This window comes from Podarcis tiliguerta (assembly GCF_965153285.1).
Source record: "Podarcis tiliguerta genome assembly, chromosome: 2".
In the NCBI taxonomy this organism is placed as follows: domain Eukaryota; kingdom Metazoa; phylum Chordata; class Lepidosauria; order Squamata; family Lacertidae; genus Podarcis; species Podarcis tiliguerta.
Window position 1 is genome coordinate 15833663 of NC_139535.1, and position 24355 is coordinate 15858017.

The window sequence follows — 24355 nt, forward strand, 5'->3', positions numbered from 1 at the left end:
TCTCTCACTGCAGTGCTGGCTGTGCGAATCCGATCCGAGCTGCCGGGTCGCCACCCACTGTGGAGGGGAGGGTGCCAGGCGTGCGGTGCGGTGCGGAGAGAGAGCGAGGGACTATCTGGGGGAGGGACAGTGCAGCGGGGGGGGGCGCAAATTACTTGCCTTGCCCCGGGTGCTGACAACCCACGCTACGCCACTGGGACCTGTGTAATATGACAACTCAGAGATAGTTAGAAGGACAAAGCCTGAGTTTAGAATTGAAAGGGGGCAGAGATGTGAACTAGAAGTAATCTGGAAAGAGGGTCAGATGTTTGATTTCTCTCTGGATTCAAGGCTACAGCTATGGGAGAAGACCCTTTGGGGGTGCTGATGCTGCAAACCCCTCCGTTTGTATGCTCAGGTTGTATACCTGTGTAAATATGCCACATATCATAAAGACACCACAGTCTCCAAAAGGGCACACGAACCCTGGGTCAGCGCCTGGAACCCTTGAAAACGTGCACCCCTCAGAAAATGGGGCAGTGTGCAGCAGTGTCAGCTAGTTTTACTGTAAAGGTTATCCATGTTTGTAAGAATTCTTGCGGAGGGAGGTTTTTTTTAACCGGGAGAAGCCAAACATGACAGTGTTTGAGGAATGACAATTTACGAAGGTAATGGGTTGACTGTCAATGAAATGGGTATAGCTGAAATGCGTGGGCCCAGGATTCGTGTGGTAGGGCAAGGAGGCAACGCTTACCTGATCTCCTTTCACCAGTATCACAACAGCTGACAGGCAGAAGGAGAGCCAAGGTTCAGGGATGTTGGGAGCTGCTATCCAGCAACGCCTAGAGAACATCAGGTTCCTAACCTCTGCTTTAGCCTACTTCAGTCTTCTAATGAACAATCTATAATTGTCTAAAATAAACAAATGAAGAAAATTGGTCTTCAGTCAGCAGCTTTCTTAAGCACCTTAATTTCAGTTTGGGCCTACTGTTAGTTGTCCTCCAGAAATTGGTTTCAGTTTACGTTTCTGGCCAGTGCACTGGGAGTGTTGGGCAGAGAGAAAAATTTATTTGGGTAAGTGTGTCACTGGAATCTACCATTTTATGATTAAGTAAAACTTGTTTTGGGTACCCATTATTTTTTAAAACAAGTAATGAGTTGGGACAGCAATATTTTGCTTGTTTAGAATTTGTCACCAGATTCTGGTTACTCCCCTCTAGAGTCTTTATAGCTCCCAGGGCTGCTTTCAGAGATGTGCGCCAAGGCCCCAGGCTCCACAGTAAACACACGGCCATGAATATTTAGGTTTATGGGATAAATTAGGCCACAACTTTATTGGTTACAGATGTGAGCGCTGGGTGAAACCAGGCTATATCCTGACTCCTGCCCATCTGCAGTAGTAGTAGTAATAATTTATTATTTATACCCCACCCATCTGGCTGGGTTTCCCCAGCCACTCTGGGTGGCTTCTAGCAAAACATTAAAATACAATAATTCATCAAATATTAAAAAGCTTCCCTAAACAGGGCTGCCCTATAACATATGTCAAATAGGGGCACCCTGCAGGGTCCCCGTTGGGTTTGTGGCATGGCCCTAGCCCACGTCCAAGCTTTGGACAGTAGTCACACACCCTGATCCCTTTTACAGGATACCCTTATTGAGGAGGGGTAGGCGGAGGCTACAACCTCCCCTCCATTAAACACTTTCCCAATGCCCAAGCTTACAAAGTTATGATGATTGCTACAAGGTAGGCAAAAATCAAATGGCTGGTGCCAATCTGTCAAGTGGAAAAATTCCTACCCGGCCCCACCAATATGGCAGCCAATATGGCGGTCCATAGCAAAGTTGCTGTTATAGCAACGCATAAAAGCAGGGCGGGTGGGCTGGGAGATCCAGCAAGGAGGCGAATGGAGGAAGCCCTCCAGCCGTGCAGTGGTTAAAACAGCCTGCAAACAAGCCCCCAGCTGATTGGACAACCGGGCATGTGACACAGCTGGGAGTCAGTGCAATGAGGGCAGCATCCGTCTTCCCCCCAGCTGGATCACTGAGAAGTCCCAGATGCCCAGCCGCAACACCGCCCACCAGGGAAGGACAAGATCTCAGTAGGAAGGACCTCCTTTCTCTCTACTTCTATCAGGACTCATTGACAATGTTTGCATGTCATGCTAAGCTCAACCATGGTTCAGTAAGAATGTGCTGGTTCTCAGGGAGGCGATTACAGCCACTTTCCCCCTCCCTGGGCTTTTTAGCTCTGTGTGCGATGGCAGCTAAACCAAGGTTTGGCTTAGCATGTTATTCAAAGTTGGGATCACGATTAAAGTCTTTGCTCCTTAACCAAGGTCCAGCTGATAGTTAGAGGCCCTGGTGAAAGAGGAGGGACATTAACCATAACCCATGGTTCGGATAGCATACTGAGCCAAACCATGGCCTAACTGCTGACCTGTACTGATCGAAAACTCCTGGAAAGGAGAAGCTAAGGTACAATAGTGCAGACATCGCAAGCTATACTCTGGGTTAATGTATGCGAATCTGGTCATAAATTCCCTCAGGACAAAGAAGTTCACTTTGTAATTGTCCTGGGTAACAGTACAAAGGACCACTCACACACCGGTTTCACAACAGATGCTAAGAACAAGAGTACAGAACTGTTACTAGTCATAAAATCTAAGAGTAAAATAGAACATCAAACTAGCCCTTCATAAAACATTGGAGTCAAGTTACAAGAAAGGAGATTCCAACTGAACATTAGGAAGAACTTTCTGACAGTAAGAGCTGTTCAGCAATGGAACGTGACGGACTCTCCTTCCTTGGAGGCTTCAGAGCAGAGGTTGGATGGCCGTCTGTCATGGATGCTCCAGCTGAGATTTTCACTGGAGATTAGTGGCCTTTCCTGCGATACAAGGTATGTAAAGGCTGAGCAGCGTCAACACAGAGTCTGCACTGGGAAATCTTGTGTGTGCCCCCCTCTCTGGCGCCATCTGTGGAAAGATAACAAGGAAGGTGCTAGGTGGATCACTCTTAGGAGGGTGTTCTACTGTTGGGGTGTAAACCCCCCCCCAAGGCCCTCTCCCCAGTTGTGTCAGGCTTCAGGGAATCAGCTCTCCCCCCCCCAGAAGTAAATAAGAAGATCAAATGAAAGAAACGTCTTACCAGTTAGGTTCTTTAATAATCACAGCGAGAGACAAAAGAACATGTCTTTGCAGAATGGCGGTGCTCCCAATTAAGAGTCACTCCTCCCTCCATTCCTATTAATCTACATCACTCCCACATCTTGTAATCTGAGCTTGTACCCTCAACACTTTCTGTTCTAACAGTTTCTGAGCTCTCCGTGTCTTTGGGGAAGGGGGTTGAGAGCCATCCAGAGACTGTGAATCTGTTCACCCACTCTCTTCCAGTGTTTCTTCTCCTAGCTGTTCCCCATCCAGTATTTCCCAGCTTCTGCCTTCTGAACTATGCCCCTCTGCAAACCACTGTTCCAAATCTATACTGTCCTGCTCCTTAGAAGATTCAGGATGAGGGGGAGAGGGTGGCTCCCACCATTCTTCCTCAGTGCAGTCCTCCTCCTCAAGGTCCCTGACAAGTTGCCATCCACGGGACCCTCACGTGAGGACAACAAGAACGTTATAATGATCTTAAATATCACACAGGGGGCTCATATAATGTATATAGGACACGTAACCTTCACCATTCCTCCATCCTCTTTTCATTGGTGCACCCCTCCACCCAGTCACCGCTTTAATACCTTGCACCTGCCACATCCAGTCCTCCACCCCTCTGGCTTCCGCTACAAACCATCCTCTGTTACCACCTTTCAAAGCCTACTTACGTAGACAACATTCAATATTGGCAAGCGCTCTTGCCCCATCATTTAGGACTCATGAAAGTCACTAAATCAACTTCCCCTCAATTGATTGCCAAGGACAACATGCCTAAAAATAATCAGATACAGGGCCTGTGATGAGGCAGATAAACAATCCAAGGTATATTAATCGTTCTTTCCCAGCCCAGTCTTTTGTGTACACTTCATTAGGCCCGAAAATACATGACATGAGCTCAGCAGGCCACACCTTCTGATCAAAAGGCGATGTTACAGCTTTGGAGCAACACCTGTAAGCCCCAAATGAGGCATACTTCAAGTGCTTCAGAAGCTATATAAGGCAGAGGAGTGTTCTCAAAGCACTTGGCATCCAGCTGCAGCAAGCACAATGAACGGAATACAAAAAGCATCCAGGGTTGCATTGTGGATTATATTTGCTCTGAGCATGCATGTGGCGGAAGGAGGTAAGGTGTTTTGTTCCCCACCACCACCATGATTCTGGGCTAAGGGTGCAAGGGACTGTGAATGTCAGTTCTGATTTTTCAAACATTACGTTTGGTTCTCCATTTTTCTGCAGCAATTTGCAATATATTTCTTAAAAGCCGTTTGAAAATTCATCAGCATTCTAGTGTGCTTTTCTAGTACGCAGTTTTTGACTAATGCACACATTTCTGCTAGCAATTTCCCGTAATATAATGCATTTGTGCGTGTAATTCATTTTTACACACTTTCCCCATAATATATGCACTTTTGTAAGCACAGGTTGTGTGAAGAACTGGATTGCAAAATTCAGATAAGTGTGAATTTCAAAGGATGACTGTATTACGGTTTTCATATTGTTTCAGGAAATGCAGACTTCATAGATATGGCAATCTGAATCAAATTTCTCCCCATGCCTTATCTGGGACCTATCATTTCTGTGTTGCATTCTTGGTTTTGAAAGTGATCTCTGTTGTCTACTCATTTCCTAAGTAAAATAGCTGACTAGACTTTGAGTCTCTGAGTCTCCCTGTTGATAAACCTGTTGCCCTGGCAGCCCCCGGACAGAGAAGGACCCAGGAGAGGGGATCATGGGGTCGGACACTGTCTGCAAGGCAGGAGCCAGGGGAGGAGGGAGAGTCAGGGCAATCCGAGACGAAGGAAGGTGAGCCAGATGTGGCAGAAGAAGAAGAGGCTTTTCAGCTGACAGACGGGGCAGTAGACTTCCCATCTTCCCCTGTCCCACTGACTCCTAGAACCAAGAGAAGCATCAAGTGGGAAAAGCAGTGGTGGTATCCGTGCAGGAGAAGTCTCAGCTTGTGGGCGCCCAACCCATCATAAAAGGGTATATAAGCCAGCAGTGGGACGCGGGTGGCGCTTGGGTTAAACCACAGAGCCTAGGACTTGCCGATCGGAAGGTTGGCGGTTTGAATCCCTGTGACAGGGTGAGCTCCTGTTGCTCAGTCCCTGCTCCTGCCAACCTAGCAGTTCAAAAGCACATCAAAGTGCAAGTAGATAAATAGGTACCGCTCCAGTGGGAAGGTAAACGGCATTTCCATGCGCTGCTCTGGTTCGTCAGAAGTGGCTTAGTCATGCTGGCCACATGACTCGGAAGCTGTACACCGGCTCCCTCGGCCAATAAAGCAAGATGAGCACCGCAACCCCAGAGTCGGTCACGACTGGACCTAATGGTCAGGGGTCCCTTTACCTTTTAAGCTAGCAGTGGGGCAGGGTCTCCCTGTTGTTGCAACTGCTCTGTAGGGCCCAGAACTGTGGACAGCTGCCTTGAGGCTAGAAGTGTGTGTACACATCCAGAACACAGTGGAAGCTGCTATGTGCTTTTCTTGTCAGTAAAGAGGTAGCTATCAAACATGTGGCTTCCTTGGCATAGGAGGGCCAGGGCAGAACATAGCAACTGTGGCTAGTAAGTGATGATAGCTTTATAATTCCTTAAATTTATCTAACCCTTTTAGAAAAGTTGTTGGCCCTCACAGCATTGTGTGGGAGGGACTCCCATGGTTTAACTGTTGTGTGAAGAAGTCCTTTCTTTTCTCTGCCCTCAATCTTCCAACTAGCAGCTTCATTGGATGGAAGCTGTTGGGCGACCCTTAAACTATTTGTACTGCTAGCCTGGGCCTGCTGGGAAAGAGAAGCTGGATTGATCTTGGGTTCTCTATGGCTCTCTACCGTGTATGGTGGACTTTTCTCGAAGCTTTTAAGATTCTAATGTGAGCATTCCTCTGGCCTATAAAAAAGTCGATGGCTATAAACCTCTGGTGAGCCCATGGTTTGACTTGTCAATCGTGTAAAAAATATAGAATAATAGAATTGGAGAGTTGGAGAGTTAGAAGGGATCCCCCCCCCCCACACACAAGGGTCAACTGGTCCAACCTCCTGCAATGCAAGGATCGTAGCTGAGGAATCTCTGACAGATGGATACCCCATCTCTGTTTTAAAATATCCATTGAAAAGAAGTCCACCAGCTTACAAGGTGGAATGTTCCACAGTTTAATAGCTTTCACCATCAGAAAAATCCTCCTAATGTTTATTCGGAATCACCTTTCTTGTAACTTGAAGCCATTGGTTTGAGTCCTACCTTCCAGAGCAGGAGAAAGCAAGCTTGCTCCATCCTACATCATGTGACAGCCCTTAAGATATTGGAAGACAGCTATCCTATCTCCTCTCAGTCTCCTCTTGTCCAGGCTAAACATACCCAGCTCCTTCAAGCGTTCCCCGTAAGGCTTAGTTTCCAGACCCTTGATCATCTTGGTTGCCCTCCTCTGCACACGTTCCCACTTGTCAACATCCTTCTAAAATTGTGGTGCCCGGAACTGGACATAGTATTCCAGGTGTGGTCTGACCAAGGCAGAATAGAGTGGTACTATTACTTCCCTTGATCTGGACACCAAACATCTGTTGATGCAGCCTAGAATCGAATAAGCTTTTTTTGCTGTTGCATCAAACTGTTGACTCAGATTTCTCTTATATGTCATACATTATATATTTGTCTCTATATAATTATCTATTATTTCTATTTTATTTAGCTGCTTTTGATTGCATAGGCTTCCTTTTTCATCTCTCATTCAAAGTTATTTACTCTGAGGTGTGTTTGTCCTTTAACCTTTATTTCTTTTTCATCCTTTCATCTCTTTCTTATGTGTATTGGCCTTCTCAATCTGCTTTCTCCCAGCCCTACACGCCCTTCTTTTATCCCCAGTAGTGTCTCAGAGGCAGAGCTGAGGACTGGGAAGAACTTCGATTCAGCAAACTCACCTAATCTGCATTTCCCGAAACAATATGCAAACCGAAGCACAGCCATTCTTCAAAATTCCCACTGCTTCAAATTTTGCAATGCAGTTCTCCAGAGATATCCTGTGCACAAAAATGCACATGTTGTTGTTGTTTAGTCGTTTAGTTGTGTCCGACTCTTCATGACCCCATGAACCAGAGCACGCCAGGCACTTCTGTCTTCCATTGCCTCCTGCAGTTTGGTCAAACTCATGCTGATAGCTTCGAGAACACTATCCAACCATCTCGTCCTCTGTCGTCTCCTTCTCCTTGTGCCCTCCATCTTTCCCAACATCAGGGTCTTTTCCAGGGAGTCTTCTCTTCTCATGAGGTGGCCAAAGTATTGGAGCCTCAGCTTCACGATCTGTCCTTCCAGTGAGCACTCAGGGCTGATTTCCTTCAGAATGGATGTGTTTGATCTTCTTGCAGTCCATGGGACTCTCAAGAGTTTCCTCCAGCACCATAATTCCAAAGCATCAATTCTTCGGCGATCAGCCTTCTTTATGGTCCAGCTCTCACTTGCATACATCACTACTGGGAAAACCATAGCTTTTACTATACGGACCTTTGTTGGCAAGGTGATGTCTCTGCTTTTTAAGATGCTGTCTAGGTTTGTCATTGCTAAAGATGCACATATACCAGGTAAAGTGTGCATATAAATGTAGGCATTAGCTCAAAGAATATACAGGGTGTTGTGCAGTCTTCCTTCCCCATTCCCCAGGGAGATTTTGCTGAGAAACAGCCTCAGGAGTCATGGGAATTTCCTTTTGAAGCTGCATACAACACACTCGACAATGATGCATTGATGCCAAGTTCCCCTCTTGTGGTGGTAATTGCTGGGCGGAGTCAGCTAAAGGACAGCAGCTACTGCTGCTTTTAGGTTGCGGCAAGTGATGGGAGGAGATTAGAAGGAAGAGAATCCTGAGGCAGACCAGCAGCCCCTGGACTTTGTGCCCCCACTACTTTTGCAGAAACGAAAAGGGAAGGGTTTGGAACAGGAGGTGCAGAGCTACTTTTGGTTCACTTAAGATCCCTGACTGGGGAAAGTGCTTCCAGTGCAGTAGAAAGTGCCCTTCGGAAGGATAAGGTGACTGGACAAGATATCAATTCAGAATTTATACAAGATGTCAGAAGGGAGATATTGAAACAGGTCCAGATAACATCCCTTATCTTTATCACAAAAAGTGGATTATGTGACTACTATAGACTGGACAGTTTGAACTAGGCAATAGATCAGACCCTAGAAACTATATATCATTTTAAACAAATAGTATTAAACATCATTCATCTTCACAGGATTAAGTCTAGGTAATATCGTTAAGCTGATATTCCCAACAGTAGAACCGACTAGTAGAAATTTTAAGCCAACAACCCTCAAATCTGAATTCACTACAATTCCAGAAACTACCACGCTCGAACCCTCTCCAACTACACTTACACCAACAACTTTAGATACTAGTAGCGCTACAACAACGATGGACTCCACAACTCCCACAACTGAATCAACTACAATGCCAGAAACTACCACGCTCAAAACCTCTCCAACTACAGTTACTACAACAACTGTAGATACAAGGAGTGCTACAACAAAGATGGACTCCACAACTCCCACAACTGAATCAACTACAATACCAGAAACTACCAAGCCCGAAACCTCTCCAACTACAGTAACTACAACAACTTTAGATACTAGTAGCGCTACAACAACGATGGACTCCGCAACTCCCAAAACTGAATCAACTACAATGCCAGAAACTACCACGCTCGAAACCTCTCCGACTACACTTACACCAACAACTTTAGAAACTAGTAGCGCAACAACAAAGATGGACTCCACAACTCCCACAACTGAATCAACAACAATGCCAGAAACTACCGCGCTCGAAACCTCTCCAACTACACTCACTACAACAACTTTAGATACTAGCAGCCCTACAACAATGATGGATTCCACAACTCCAACAACTGAATCAACTACAATGCCAGAAACTACCACACTCGAAATCTTTCCAACTACACTTGCACCAACAACTTTACATACTAGTAGTGCTACAACAACGGTGGACTCCACAACTCCCACAACTGAATCAACTACAATGCCAGAAACTACCAAGCCCGAAACCTCTCCAACTACACTTACACCAACAACTTTAGATACAAGTAGCCCTACAACAAAGATGGACTCCACAACTCCCACAACTGAATCAACTACAATGCCAGAAACTACCACGCTCGAAATCTTTCCAACTACACTTGCACCAACAACTTTACATACTAGTAGCGCTACAACAACGGTGGACTCCACAACTCCCACAACTGAATCAACTACAATGCCAGAAACTACCAAGCCCGAAACCTCTCCAACTACACTTACACCAACAACTTTAGATACTAGTAGCACTACAACAACGATGGACTCCACAACTCCCACAACTGAATCAACTACAATGCCAGAAACTACCACGCTCGAAACCTCTCCAACTACACTTACACCAACAACTTTAGACACTAGTAGCGCTACAACAACGATGGACTCCACAACTCCCACAACTGAATCAACTACAATGCCAGAAACTACCACGCTCGAAACCTCTCCAACTACACTTGCACCAACAACTTTACATACTAGTAGCGCTACAACAACGGTGGACTCCACAACTCCCACAACTGAATCAACTACAATGCCAGAAACTACCAAGCCCGAAACCTCTCCAACTACACTTACACCAACAACTTTAGATACTAGTAGCACTACAACAACGATGGACTCCACAACTCCCACAACTGAATCAACTACAATGCCAGAAACTACCACGCTCAAAACCTCTCCAACTACACTTACACCAACAACTTTAGATACTAGTAGCGCTACAACAACGATGGACTCCACAACTCCCACAACTGAATCAACTACAATGCCAGAACCTACCACGCTCGAAACCTCTCCAACTACACTTACACCAACAACTTTAGATACTAGTAGCGCTACCACAACGATGGACTCCACAACTCCCACAACTGAATCAACAACAATGCCAGAAACTACCAAGCCCGAAACCTCTCAGACTACACTTACACCAACAACTTTAGATACTAGTAGCGCTACAACAACGATGGACTCCACAACTCCCACAACTGAATCAACTACAATGCCAGAAACTACCACGCTCAAAACCTCTCCAACTACAGTTACTACAACAACTGTAGATACAAGTAGTGCTACAACAAAGATGGACTCCACAACTCCCACAACTGAATCAACTACAATACCAGAAACTACCAAGCTCGAAACCTCTCCAACTACACTTACACCAACAACTTTAGATACAAGTAGCCCTACAACAAAGATGGACTCCACAACTCCCAAAACTGAATCAACAACAATGCCAGAAACTACCAAGCTCGAAACCTCTCCAACTACACTTACTACAACTTTAGATACTAGCAGCCCTACAACAACGGTGGACTCCACAACTCCCACAACTGAATCAACTACAATGCCAGAAAGTACCAAGCCCGAAACCTCTCCAACTACAGTAACTACAACAACTTTAGATACTAGTAACGCTACAACAATGATGGACTCCACAACTCCCACAACTGAATCAACAACAATGCCAGAAACTACCATGCTTGAAACCTCTCCAACTACACTTACACCAACAACTTTAGATACAAGTAGTGCTACAACAAAGATGGACTCCAGAACTCCCACAACTGAATCAACTACAATGCCAGAAACTACCATGCTCGAAACCTCTCCAACTACACTTACACCAACAACTTTAGATACTAGTAGCGCTACAACAACAATGGACTCCACAACTCCCACAACTGAATCAACTACAATGCCAGAACCTACCACGCTCGAACCCTCTCCAACTACACTTACACCAACAACTTTAGATACCAGTAGCCCTACAACAAAGATAGACTCTCCAACTCCCACAACTGAATCAACTACAATGCCAGAAACTACCACGCTCGAAACCTCTCCAACTACACTTACACCAACAACTTTAGATACTAGTAGCGCTACAACAACGATGGACTCCACAACTCCCACAACTGAATCAACTACAATGCCAGAACCTACCACGCTCGAAACCTCTCCAACTACACTTACACCAACAACTTTAGATACTAGTAGCGCTACCACAACGATGGACTCCACAACTCCCACAACTGAATCAACAACAATGCCAGAAACTACCAAGCCCGAAACCTCTCAGACTACACTTACACCAACAACTTTAGATACTAGTAGCGCTACAACAACGATGGACTCCACAACTCCCACAACTGAATCAACTACAATGCCAGAAACTACCACGCTCAAAACCTCTCCAACTACAGTTACTACAACAACTGTAGATACAAGTAGTGCTACAACAAAGATGGACTCCACAACTCCCACAACTGAATCAACTACAATACCAGAAACTACCAAGCTCGAAACCTCTCCAACTACACTTACACCAACAACTTTAGATACAAGTAGCCCTACAACAAAGATGGACTCCACAACTCCCAAAACTGAATCAACAACAATGCCAGAAACTACCAAGCTCGAAACCTCTCCAACTACACTTACTACAACTTTAGATACTAGCAGCCCTACAACAACGGTGGACTCCACAACTCCCACAACTGAATCAACTACAATGCCAGAAAGTACCAAGCCCGAAACCTCTCCAACTACAGTAACTACAACAACTTTAGATACTAGTAGCGCTACAACAACGATGGACTCCACAACTCCCACAACTGAATCAACTACAATGCCAGAACCTACCACGCTCGAAACCTCTCCAACTACACTTACACCAACAACTTTAGATACTAGTAACGCTACAACAATGATGGACTCCACAACTCCCACAACTGAATCAACAACAATGCCAGAAACTACCAAGCTCGAAACCTCTCCAACTATACTTACACCAACAACTTTAGATACTAGCAGCCCTACAACAACGATGGACTCCACAACTCCCACAACTGAATCAACAACAATGCCAGAAACTACCAAGCCCGAAACCTCTCCAACTACACTTACTACAACAACTTTAGATACTAGCAGCCCTACAACAACGATGGACTCCACAACTGCAACAACTGAATCAACGACAATGCCAGAAACTACCATGCTTGAAACCTCTCCAACTACACTTACACCAACAACTTTAGATACAAGTAGTGCTACAACAAAGATGGACTCCACAACTCCCACAACTGAATCAACTACAATGCCAGAAACTACCATGCTCGAAACCTCTCCAACTACACTTACACCAACAACTTTAGATACCAGTAGCCCTACAACAAAGATAGACTCTCCAACTCCCACAACTGAATCAACTACAATGCCAGAAACTACAAATCCCGAAACCTCTCCAACTACAGTTACTACAACTTTAGATACTATTAGCGCTACAACAAAGATGGACTCCACAACTCCCACAACTGAATCAACTACAATGCCAGAAACTAGCAAGCTCGAAACCTCTCCAACTACACTTACACCAACAACTTTAGATACTAGTAGCGCTACAACAACGATGGACTCCACAACTCCAACAACTGAATCAACTACAATGCCAGAAACTACCAAGCTCGAAACCTCTCCAACTACACTTACACCAAGACCTTTAGATACAAGTACCCTTACAACAAAGGAGGAATACACAGCTCCCAAATCTGCATCCACTACAATGCCAGAAGCCACCACTGCTGAAACCACCCCAACTACAGTCATTCTGACAACTGAAGTTAACAGTAGTGCTGCAACCAATTTGGCTTCATCAACTCTAAAATTTGAATCCACTACAATCCCTGAAACTACCACTTTTAGAACCTCCCCAACTACAGTCATATCAACAACTGAGGCACGTAGTTCTACTACAGCAACAATGAACTCTACAAGTCCCAAATCTGAATCCACTGTAATTCCAATAGCCACCAGTTCTAAAACGTCCCCAACTACAGTTATACCTACAACTTTAGATATTAGTATCACTACAGCAAAGTTGGACTCCATAAGTCCCAAATTGGAATCTACTACAACGCCAGAAAGTACCACTGCTGAAACTACAGTTGCACAGACCATTTTGGATAGTACTACAGCTACAATGAAGATGGAGTCCACAACTCCCAAACTGGAATCTACTACAATGCTGGAAACGATCTCCAGGGAAACTGCCCCTGTTACAGTAATAGGAAGAACTGAAGCTAGCAGTGGTGCTTCAACAGTTTTGGAGTCCACAACTCCCCCACCTGAATCCACAATACCTGAAACAACCACTTCTAAAACATCCCCAAGTACCGTCATAACAACAACTGTTGTTGGTAGTATTGCTACAACAAAGTTGAAGTCAACAACTCCCAAATCTGAGCCCACCACTACACCTGAAACAAGCAACCCTGAAACCTCTGCAGCTAGTACGAGTAGTACTTTTACAACAGGGTTAGACTCAACAGTGACTGAAAGAACCTCTCCTGAAGCCTCTACCACTACCGTTATATCGTCAACTGTACTTAGCCGTTCTGCTACAACAGAATTGGGATCAGCAACTCCCACATCTGACTCCACCACAACACCTGATGCAACCTCTCCTCAAGGCACAAGTACCTCAATGCTGACAACAGGTTAGAGTTTGTTTTGTTTATTCAACATAACTTTGCTTTGCTTGCTCATGACCTATCCTTCAAGTGTTAGTGTCTGAAAGATGTTTTGACTCACCAAAACGGAGGCTGCTGTTGGGCTAGCTCCAGGTGGTAGGAGGGATGCAGTGAATATAAGGGGAGCGCAATAAACTCCCTTGTCATGGTTGGAGCATTATCTGGTCAAGTTTGGACTAATGGTTGGACCATTATCTGGTTAAGTTTGGACTAATGGTTGGACCATTATCTGGTTAAGTTTGGACTAATGGTGGCATCCCCACCTGTAAAAGGTGGTGGCCTGTTCAGATCGGCTGTCCTGGGAGACTGATGGAACCTGATGTGTTCCAGAAAGCTCTGGGGGATTTTCCAAAGCTGAAAGCTGGGGATCTTGTCAAAGCCCTTCTCTTCTTATGGAATGGTGAGTAGAAATGGACAGTTGACATGATCCCTCCAGCGTTTAGGAGCCTGAGCAGCTCTTTGGTAGTCTGAGGGGCTTCGGACTATGAAACAACCTGGATGAAGACTGGAGAGCAGGTGGGAGAAGTCACGCTGTAAGCTGACCTAACACTGGTAAGAACACACAATAGTGTCTACCATGTGGCAGTGTTGGGCTGTGAAAAAGGCACATTTTGCAGCTCGCATGGCGTCCTCTAGAAGCTGGCTGGCGGACAGTCCAGCGGCTACTGACTTCCAGTGTGAGGAAGGGACCTCTGGAGCTCTTGAAGACCTGCTGTGACTATCTGGCTACTTTGAGGATAAAATTGCTCGACTTCAGAGAGATGTTGACTCTCCATTTGTTGCAGCTCTGATTGAAGTACCCGGTACTGCAATCAATGATGTTTTGTAATATTAGTTTTGCCTTATGTGGGCTAAGTGGTGGTGGCAATGCATCCGACCATGTGCTCCCTTGACCCCTGTCCCTCCTGGCTTACCAAATTTAGCAGAGCGAGGCTGACTGGTTGGATCCAGAGTGTGGTTAATGCTTCGCTGAGTGAAGAGGTGGTCCTTGCTGCATTGAAAGAGGCAGTGGTGTGACCACTCCTAAAGAAACCAGCTCTGGGCCCTTTAGCTATTGGTCCATTGCCAAGGTGATGGAGAAAGCCATGGTGGGGTAGCTGCAGGCATCCTTGGATGACACAGATTATCTAGATGCATTCCAGTATGGATTCAGGGCTAGCTATGGAACTGAGTCGGCTTTGGTCGACCTGATGGATAACCTCTGCAGAGAGTGGGACAGTGGAGGTGCAACCTTGTTCTTGCTTCTGGATCCCTCGTTGGCTTTTGATACCATTGACCATGGTATACTCCTGGACCGGTTCTAGGGAATGGGGATTAGGGGACACTGTATTACAGTGGTTCCAAGCCTACCATCAGGACCAAGTCCAGTGAGTTGTAGCATTGGGGTTTCTTTCTGTCCTCTGGCAGCCGTGTTATGGGGTGACCTTATCTCCAGTGCTATCTGATATCTACATGAAGCCATTGAGAGTGGTCATTAGGAGTTTTGGAGCAAGGTGCCATCAGTACACTGATGACAGGTCTGTTTCTCCAGACATCTGAATCAGGAGACACTTGCAGTCCCTGGGCACAGTGGTGAAATGGATGAGGAAAAATCAAAACAGATCACTTATACAGACTAATTCAGATTACCCTACTATTACTATTACTATTACTTTTACTTCTACTCCTATGACTATTTTTATTTCTCAAGTTCAAACCACCTTTGGCAGTGTTCCTACAACAGAGCTGAAATCAGCAACTCCCCTGTCGGAATCCACAACACCATCTGCTGAAGCCACGCCAAGCACTCTTACACTAACAACAGGTAAGAATTGTTGTTTCTTAAATATTTCTTTCTTATGATCCTATACCTCAGACAAGAGTACCTAAACAATATGCCAAAATAAAATGGATCAAACAAGTCCATTTCAAGCTTCATATATGGAAGCAAGTTTTCACCTGTTCACCATCCAAGCTACTACTGCTTTTGTGGCCAGAAACAAGACCTCCTGTTGTGTTACTACCACAACCACGCCAGAAATAGCATTTCTTGGCAGGCACAACAAGGATGATACCGTGTTGAAGAGCTGGGGAACACATTCAATGAGCGCAACAGAACGCACAGCAGAAATTAACATGACAATACATTTGTTCAACAGCTGGAACCGCCCCCACTGGAACATCTGGTGCCAATGGTGTGTTTACCACAAAATCATCAGCAGCAACGTCTCAATCAGCTATCACTACTGCTGGTAAGTTTATTTCATTCAAGTATATTGTCAAACAGTGACAGTGTTCTCAAAGCTACCAGCATGAGTTTGTCCAAACTGCGGGAGGCAGTGGAAGACAGGAGTGCCTGGCGTGCTCTGGTCCATGGGGTCATGAAGAATCATAGAATCATAGAATCATAGAGTTGGAAGAGACCACAAGGGCCATCGAGTCCAACCCCCTGCCAAGCAGGAAACACCATCAGAGCACTCCTGACATATGGTTGTCAAGCCTCTGCTTAAAGACCTCCAAAGAAGGAGACTCCACCACACTCCTTGGCAGCAAATTCCACTGTCAAACAGCTCTTACTGTCAGGAAGTTCTTCCTAATGTTTAGGTGGAATCTTCTTTCTTGTAGTTTGGATCCATTGCTCCGTGTCCGCTTCTCTGGAGCAGCAGAAAACAACCTTTCTCCCTCCTCTATGTGACATCCTTTTATGTATTTGAACATGGCTATCATATCACCCCTTAACCTCCTCTTCTCCAGGCTAAACATGCCCAGCTCCCTTAGCCGTTCCTCATAAGTCATCGTTTCCAGGCCTTTGACCATTTTGGTTGCCCTCCTCTGGACACGTTCCAGTTTGTCAGTGTCCTTCTTGAACTGTGGTGCCCAGAACTGGACACAGTACTCCAGGTGAGGTCTGACCAGAGCGGAATACAGTGGCACTATTACTTCCCTTGATCTAGATGCTATACTCCTATTGATGCAGCCCAGAATTGCATTGGCTTTTTTAGCTGCCGTGTCACACTGTTGGCTCATGTCAAGTTTGTGGTCAACCAAGACTCCTAGATCCTAGATCCTAGAAGAGTCGGACACGACTAAACGACAAGAATATTGTCACACGCTGCCCCAATCTCTGAGCGGTGTGAGATTCCAGGGGTTCCAGGCACTTACCCAGGGTTAGTGTTTTCTTTTGGAAACAAGGCATAGCGGAGACTGTGGTGTCTTTAGGATATATGGTTTATTTACACCTATATACAACCTGAGCCTATGATGGAGGGGTTGCCAGCATCACACTCCAAGCGGGTCTTGCTTTCTCCATAGGCACAGCCCTGGATTCAAACAGAAACCAACCATCGTGCCTTGCCTGCTGCTGGGCGTATCCCAGTCATATCTAGGCGCCTTCCTTATCTCCAGCTACTTCAAAGATACTTTTTATTTATGCTTTCTCTTTTCTTCAACCCAGCAGGAAATAAATTCCCGCAATGGGCTCTTCCTCTCCTCCTCGGCCCAGCCGTTGTGCTCTGTGTTGTGCTCCTGATGTGCATCGGATGCATGGTAAGGATGGGGGAAGTTGCCATCTGCAGAAGATGCTGTGATGGGCATGAGGGACTGGGATACGTCAGAGGAATATGGGAGGGTTTAAGAGAGTCAAAGTTTCTTTCCCACCCATATGGTGCGGCTCCAGCTAGAAAAAGCCAACGTTTTCAGACAGAAAGACATCTGGTGAAGGTTGTCTTGGGTAACAGCCATAATCATATCATTTCATTTCATTACATTACATTACATTACATTACATTACATTACATTACATTATTTATGCACACATAATACAGTGGTACCTCGCGTTAAGAACTTAATTCGTTCCAGAGGTCCGTTCTTAACCTGAAACTGTTCTTAACCTGAGGTACCACTTTAGCTAATGGGGCCTCCCGCTGCCACCGTGCCACCGCCGCACAATTTCTGTTCTCATCCTGAAGCAAAGTTCTCAACCCGAGGTACTATTTCTGGGTTAGCGGAGTCTGTAACCTGAAGCGTCTGTTACCTGAAGCATCTGTAACCCGAGGTACCACTGTACATACACCGCCCATCTGGTTGGGTTTCCCTAGCCACTCTGTGGGGCTTCCAACAAACTATTAAAAATACAATAAAACAGCAAACATTAAAAAACATCCCTAAACGGGGCTACTTTCAGATGTCTTCTAAAGGTCAGATAGTTGTTCATTTCCTTGACATCTGATGGGAGGGCGTTCCACAGGGTGGGCACCACTACCAAGAAGGCCCTCTGCCTGCTTCCCTGTAACCTCACTTCTCACAGTGAGGGAACCGCCAGAAGGCCCTCGGAGCTAGACGATGGGCGTGGAGATGGTCCTTCTGGTATACTTCTGGTATACTTGGCTATCACCAGTGTTGACCAATTCCTGTTTGCCCTCTGGCTCACTTTCCCTTTCTTGTGTTGCGATCTCTTGCAGGTCATCTACTGCCTGCAAAATCCTGTGTCTGAGTCTTACAACATATACCAAACCCACTTTATGCGCCAGAGCATCCAAGATTTCAGCTGGAGGAGGAGGAACAGCCAACAGAGGGTTCAGGCGTCCCTGGATTGTGAAGATATCAGCCAGAGCCAAAGCGGGTCCAACAATTATGGCTTCTTATAGCAAGGGTCTCTGATGTCTTCCTGGCACACTTTCTGTGCTGACTTGGTTAAACCTTCAGTATCAGGTGATAATTTATTGAGAAGCTCTTATGGTTAGCAATACCCCCAACACACATATTTATTATTATTGTTATTTATTGAGAAAATCGGTGCTGCTCGGAACAGCAATTGGTTCCAGCTGCTAACAAGCAGTGGCAACTACCTCTAGGTGGCAGCAGTGAGAAGATGTAAGTGCTAAAAGGGCTGGCTTCTAACGGAGAAAGACTTAAGGTATTTTTGTTAATGTAGGGGATATAATAACCGATTCTGCAATGTTTGTATTACACATTCAGGTCTGTATATCACTGTGTATTGTGCATAAGTTAAAGAGCTTTAGAGGGTTATTTCATGGGAAGCAGTGTCCACAGGGCTTCCCGAATAAGGAGTAAATCCCCATGGGAAATTGTTGCTTGCTTAAGGTTTGGGATATTTGGTTTCTCAGACATCAGTACCACATAGCATTTGCATAGTGCATTTTAAGTGCTTTGCATGTTTTATCCTGGTAGTAGTCCTGCTGCACGTAGGTCAGTATTATTAGCCCCATTTTGCAGATGTGGGGAGCAGGGACTGAGGCTGCAGGAACTGTGGCTGAGATTTGTGCTGGGGACTCACCAGCACAGACCTCACATATTGTGGTACTATAATAAACTAGTTCTCATGTGTCGAGAGCAGGGGTAGGCAGCCTAAGGCCCGGGGACCAGATGCGGCCCAATCGCCTTCTGAATCCGGCCCACGGGCGGTCCAGGAATCAGCGTGTTTTTACATGAGTAGACTGTCCTTTTATTTAAAATGCTTCTCTGGGTTATTGTGGGGCCTGCCTGGTGTTTTTACATGAGTAGAATGTGTGCTTTGATTTAAAAGGCATCTCAGGGTTATTTGTGGGGCATAGGAATTCATTCTCCCCCCCCCCCCAAAAAAAAATATGGTCCGGCCCACCACAAGGTCTGAGGGACGGTGGACCAGCCCACGACTGAAAAAGGTTGCTGACCCCTGGTCTATTGGGTTCTGTTTATGTACTAATAGTCTAGACCCTGGATTATCTGATCCAAACCTTTGAAGTACTGAACAATACCATCTTACTGGGATTTAGTTTGAAGTCCATTACACCATTGCCGGAAACCAGCCCCCATTGATCCTAGTGGGGCTTGCCTCTATGGTAAAAGTGCACTCTTAAGGACATACCTTTCTGACAAAAATCATTTTAAAATATAGTATTTTAACATTTTCTCAATTTGGGCAGTTCATGAGGCATAGACTAGAGGCACTGTCCATTTTGGCAGAACTGGGAACTGCACTAAACAAGTATTAGCTAACGATTTCTCTGTGAGTTGTAGTTGTTCTGTGTTTCCATGTATTGTAAAGTCTTGGGGTGGGAAATCAAAGCAGCAAAAATAAATAAATTGGTTCCTTCATTTGTCTAAGTTCTGCTGGCTCTGCCTTAATATCCCGTCAAAAATAGGCACTAGCTTGTAAATTCCAGTTGTAGACATTATTCCATAGAAAGAAAATGTGTACCTTGCCCCACACAATTTTGGTCCATTAGTGGAGTGATGGAAGCACGGCACACGCAATTATCATATTAATAACAACTGAAACATCAAAGCCCCATCACAGCTAACGTTAGTCATAATTAATCCCCAGTGAAATCAATGGAAGACATTAGCAATACCTAAAGCCCCAGTGGGATATGTATGCTTACTTGTATATAAGTCCCACAGAGTTCAGTGGCTCTTTCTTCCAAACAAATATGGATCAGGGCCAAATACTGAAATTCTGATATCGAAGAATGAAAGAATATTCAGCAGATGTTAAAGGCCTGGAGATTATTCACACCTGAAAATTACAAAGGAGAAATTTGAGGAGAATTTGTGGGGGCAGTTTCATTTCATTTCAGTCTCTGGCTCGCTAGAGTACTGTCGTCCAGTTTAGCCTAATGTGGCTGAAATAACTGCTTCAAGATCAGCTTCACAGGGGATGATCAAATGAAATAAGGAGGACATGCTTTGCTAGCAAATGCACATTTTCTGTTTCTACTCTGCCTGTTCCTAGTCACTTCCTGTTGTGACTCCTAGTCCCAAATATTTCAGCCCCCCAGCACCTGAACCCAGGAGACACACGTGACCTCGCTTCCCACCCTAACTAATTCCACCTTGTGTTTCTAGCCAGCCTGGTGACAGAGCAGGACAAGTAAGTGCAAATCCACATTACAGAAAAAGAAGAATTTCTTGCTAGGGTGTCACTAAAGTCAAGTTATGAGAATGCCAGACACTTTGCCAATGGTTTACAAACAAGTAAAGAATGTATTATTTAGTAGGCGGCACCCATGACCTCAATACGTCATTAGAACGGGGCTAGGTAACATGCATTCCTCTAGATGTTTGTATTTTTATTCAAAGCGGTTTTACTCGAGTAGACCTACTGAAATTAATGGGACTGATTTGGCAAGGTTCATTAACTTGTATGTATTTTTGTTTTGTTTCATAAAACTTAGACACTGCTTGATTGTTACAAAAAAAAAATCCTCAGAGGTTTACAGAAAGATAAAACTATAAAATGGGGGGAGGGTTTACAAGGCATTAAAACAAACAATAAGTTAAAGTGCTAAAGCAGATTAAAATTCACATCAGCATTTCTAAGCATCTGGGTAGGCTTGTCTAAACAATAATGTTCTTAAAGGTAAAGGGACCCCTGACCATTAGGTCCAGGCGTGACCGACTCTGGGGTTGCGGCGCTCATCTCAGTTTACAGCTTCCGGGTCATGTGGCCAGCATGACTAAGCCACTTTGGGCGAACCAGAGCAGCGCACAGAAACACCGTTTACCTTCCCACCAGAGGGGTACCTATTTATCTACTTGCACTTTGATGTCCTTTCGAACTGCACGATTCAAACCGCCGACCTTCTGATCGGCAAGTCCTAGGCTCTGTGGTTTAACCACAGCGCCACCCACATCCCTTTTACAACATACATAATCCCTGACTATTAGATATGCTGATAGTAGCTAAAGTCCCACAACAGCTGGAAGAGACCACATTGGCTACCAGAATGAGTAGCCTCTTCCCCTCCCCTCTGTTTCCTCCTTTTAGGTCCTGTCAATTCCCAAGATGCTATCCGTTTCCATGATACAGTCTGAAGACACGCGGCCTTCTCTGTAGTGGCACCCTGACTATGGAATTCCTTGTGAAGACCCACAAGGCTACCACTTTGCTGCATCTAAGCCTCCTGTGTCTGGTCAGTGCCCAGCTGGGAGGCCACCTGGGAACCACGTGTACAGTGCCTTGGGTCCATGGCATAAACATAAGTAAATAAGTAAATATATATGTTCCTTAAGGCCAAGGGATTTTTTTAAAAAAAAACTATGTATGTACACAATACTCAGAACAAACAGAACCAGCACCGCATCTAGCGTTACTCTGATTTCAGAGAACCATTGCATCAATAATTCTGTTTCATTTATTCGTGGATATTTCAGCATGGGACTATAATCACAGCAAATTCTGGGATCTAGCACAAAGCCTGGTAAGAATGGAAATCCGGAACATTTTCCAAACCCTTACAAGATGTCCCTTCCTGGTAGCTGCCTAAAATCTCTTCCTCAGCTACCCAGTAAGCATAGGTGTTTGCAGAAATAATGTTTTTAGGGGATGGGCAAGGTCTATGACGTGTAGCTACAGCTTGTTGCCTTTATACGACTGAACCCCACACACCAATCCGTGGTGTTGAAAGGAAGCAACAAGATACAATGTTGGGCTGTGCCTGTTGGTACTGTATGGGATTATACATTTCAGAACTATCTTTTAACAAATGACTTTATTTGTCCGTTTAACAATTGACAGAGCTGGGCCCTGGAAAGACATAAAGCTTCAGTCTGTTCATTGAACAACAAGACCGTAAGACTCTATGCCTAATTTAAAACAACAACGTAAAGCTAAACTTATATACAGAAACTGCCTGGGCTGTGGTGAATGCCAGATGTGAAGTCTGAAACCAGCCAGACTTCTTTGCCAATGCTTGTCTCCCATTCACTTAAAGCAAAATACAGTGGTACCTCAAGTTAAGTACTTAATTCGTTCCGGAGGTCCGTACTTACGGTAACCTAAAACTGTTCTTAAACCTGAAGCACCACTTTAGCTAATGGGGCCTCCCACTGCTGCCGCGCCGCCAGAGCACAATTTCTGTTCTCATCCTGAAGCAAAGTTCTTAACCTGAAGCACTATTTCTGGGTTAGCAGAGTCTGTAACCTGAAGCGTATGTAACCTGAGGTACCACTGTATGATACAAAGTGGGTCATTCCCTAAATAAAAACTGGAGTCTTTCAGGGTCTCGGTCAAAGCAGTCAATGACACCTCTTATAAATTTGTCCTTTGACTTTTCTCCCTGAACAGTCAACAAGCACAAGCCAGGCAACTAAACTTCACTTGTTGTGGAATGCAGCCATGTCTTCACCCTACGCAAAGTGGTAAAAAGATCATTCAATTGCGTATGTTGTAACTGGGAGGGAAACTGCTGTAAAAATGCCCATTGTAATAACAGAGTGTGGGCTCCTCCACACTTAGCTCGGGTCTGTAACTTTTAGGCATGGGTCCAAGAGGTTTTTCCTTTGTCCCACCATGTCATGTGAAAATGTTCCAGTGGCTTTAATTGTATAAACTGCACATCACTTACGTTGTTCAGGTCATTTGCACTGAGATTAAGGGCTTATCCACATTTAGCTTTCCTCCACTCTTTCCAGGCATGGCTCACAATTTAAAGCTCCATGTCCGAGTGCCCTTTTTTGAATTGGCTTTTGCTCTGGTTCAGCTTTAAAGAGCAGGTTTTCAGGGGCTAAAGCTCAGGACAAAAACGAAAACCACACTCAGATACCAACAAGCATGGACCAATGCCTGGAATCATAGAATCACAGAATTGTAGAGTTGGAAGGAACCCCAAATGCCATCTAGTCCAACCCCCTACAATGCAGGAACCTCAACTAAAGCATCCATGGAAAAATCACTTAGCCAACTCCAGGGTGGGCAATGGTGGCAGCTCAGCATGAGGACCCCTGGGCAGAGGAAAACAGCCTCCTCACTACACGGCTGGCCATTGGACTTGACCTCAGCCGGACTGCAGGGAATGGTGGGATAGCCTGCCAACATTCAAATTGTAGCAGCCAATTGGGGCAGATAGTGGGGGCGGGGCCTCGGTGATGGACCTGAGTGAAGAAATCTCCCTTCTGGTCCACTGCTGGAGGCTTTCAGCTGGCTGCCTTTGAGGCCAGCAGCACCCTGGCCTCAGGCAGATGTGATATCTCAGGGAACCCTGGTAAAAGGGTCTGGGTGGAAGTTTCTGTCCTGAAGCCATATGGAAAGCAGACAGGCCATAGAACTTCCAACGGCTGCCAGGGGAAGGCCGGCTTAGTTGACCTGCCTCTTGGGGGGGGGGCTATAACCAGGCAGCACCCTGTTCAAATTTCAGCCATTAGGCAATGACAGCTCCCCACATCAAATAGGGGGCGCCTTTTGTGTGGTTATGCGCAGCCCCCCAGATTCCAGGGCGGCTCCCAGTAGTATGGGCTGGCTTTGCCCTCCCCAGGCTGGATACCTGGAGGTCTCTGCCTACCTCAGCCCATCGCCCAATCCCGCCTGGGGAGGTGTTGCCAGGGCATTGGCCAGGTAGGGGGAGGGACCAGCCTGCCCACACAACAGAAGGTGAATCTTACTTGTGAAGCATCAGTTGGCTCCAGAGCTTCTCTCACCCTGCCCTCCCTCAGTTAAGCCGCCTTTTGCAGATTAACCTCTTCTCCACAGGTACGCAGGCGCTGCTACGTCATGGTCGCTGTTGAAGGGCCGAAAAGGAATTTCCCTGCATTGGCAGGTTTTGACTTCCCTGTAGCAAAACGTCACAACTTTGGTGGTTTCAGGCCTTGGGCAGAATCCTTTAGTCTGTCTTCCTAAATGGGGCGGGGCGTGAA

General features: G+C 45.5%; 1 protein-coding gene and 1 pseudogene across 5 annotated transcripts in view; both read left to right on the forward strand.

Moving 5' to 3' along the window:
- Positions 1–24355, forward strand: part of LOC310670949 (large ribosomal subunit protein eL32-like) — an 83086-nt pseudogene that overhangs the window by 13347 nt on the left and 45384 nt on the right. The gene's annotated exons all lie outside the window — the stretch shown is intronic.
- Positions 9703–21669, forward strand: LOC310670946 (uncharacterized protein). 4 transcript variants are annotated; one of them, XM_083426830.1, is made up of 6 exons: positions 9703–9708; positions 13438–13711; positions 15435–15548; positions 15883–15975; positions 17178–17269; positions 18184–18994. In XM_083426830.1, exons 2-6 carry the CDS (start codon positions 13699–13701, stop codon positions 18367–18369), a joined length of 498 nt encoding a protein of 165 aa, XP_083282956.1. In that variant the 5' UTR covers positions 9703–9708; positions 13438–13698; the 3' UTR covers positions 18370–18994. The 4 variants fall into 4 exon arrangements, 3 of the variants coding, with proteins under 3 accessions (XP_083282956.1, XP_083282955.1, XP_083282957.1); XR_014507654.1 differs by lacking the exon at positions 9703–9708 and adding an exon at positions 21492–21669 and having other exon boundaries at positions 13267–13711; positions 18184–18433; XM_083426829.1 differs by lacking the exon at positions 9703–9708 and having other exon boundaries at positions 13267–13711.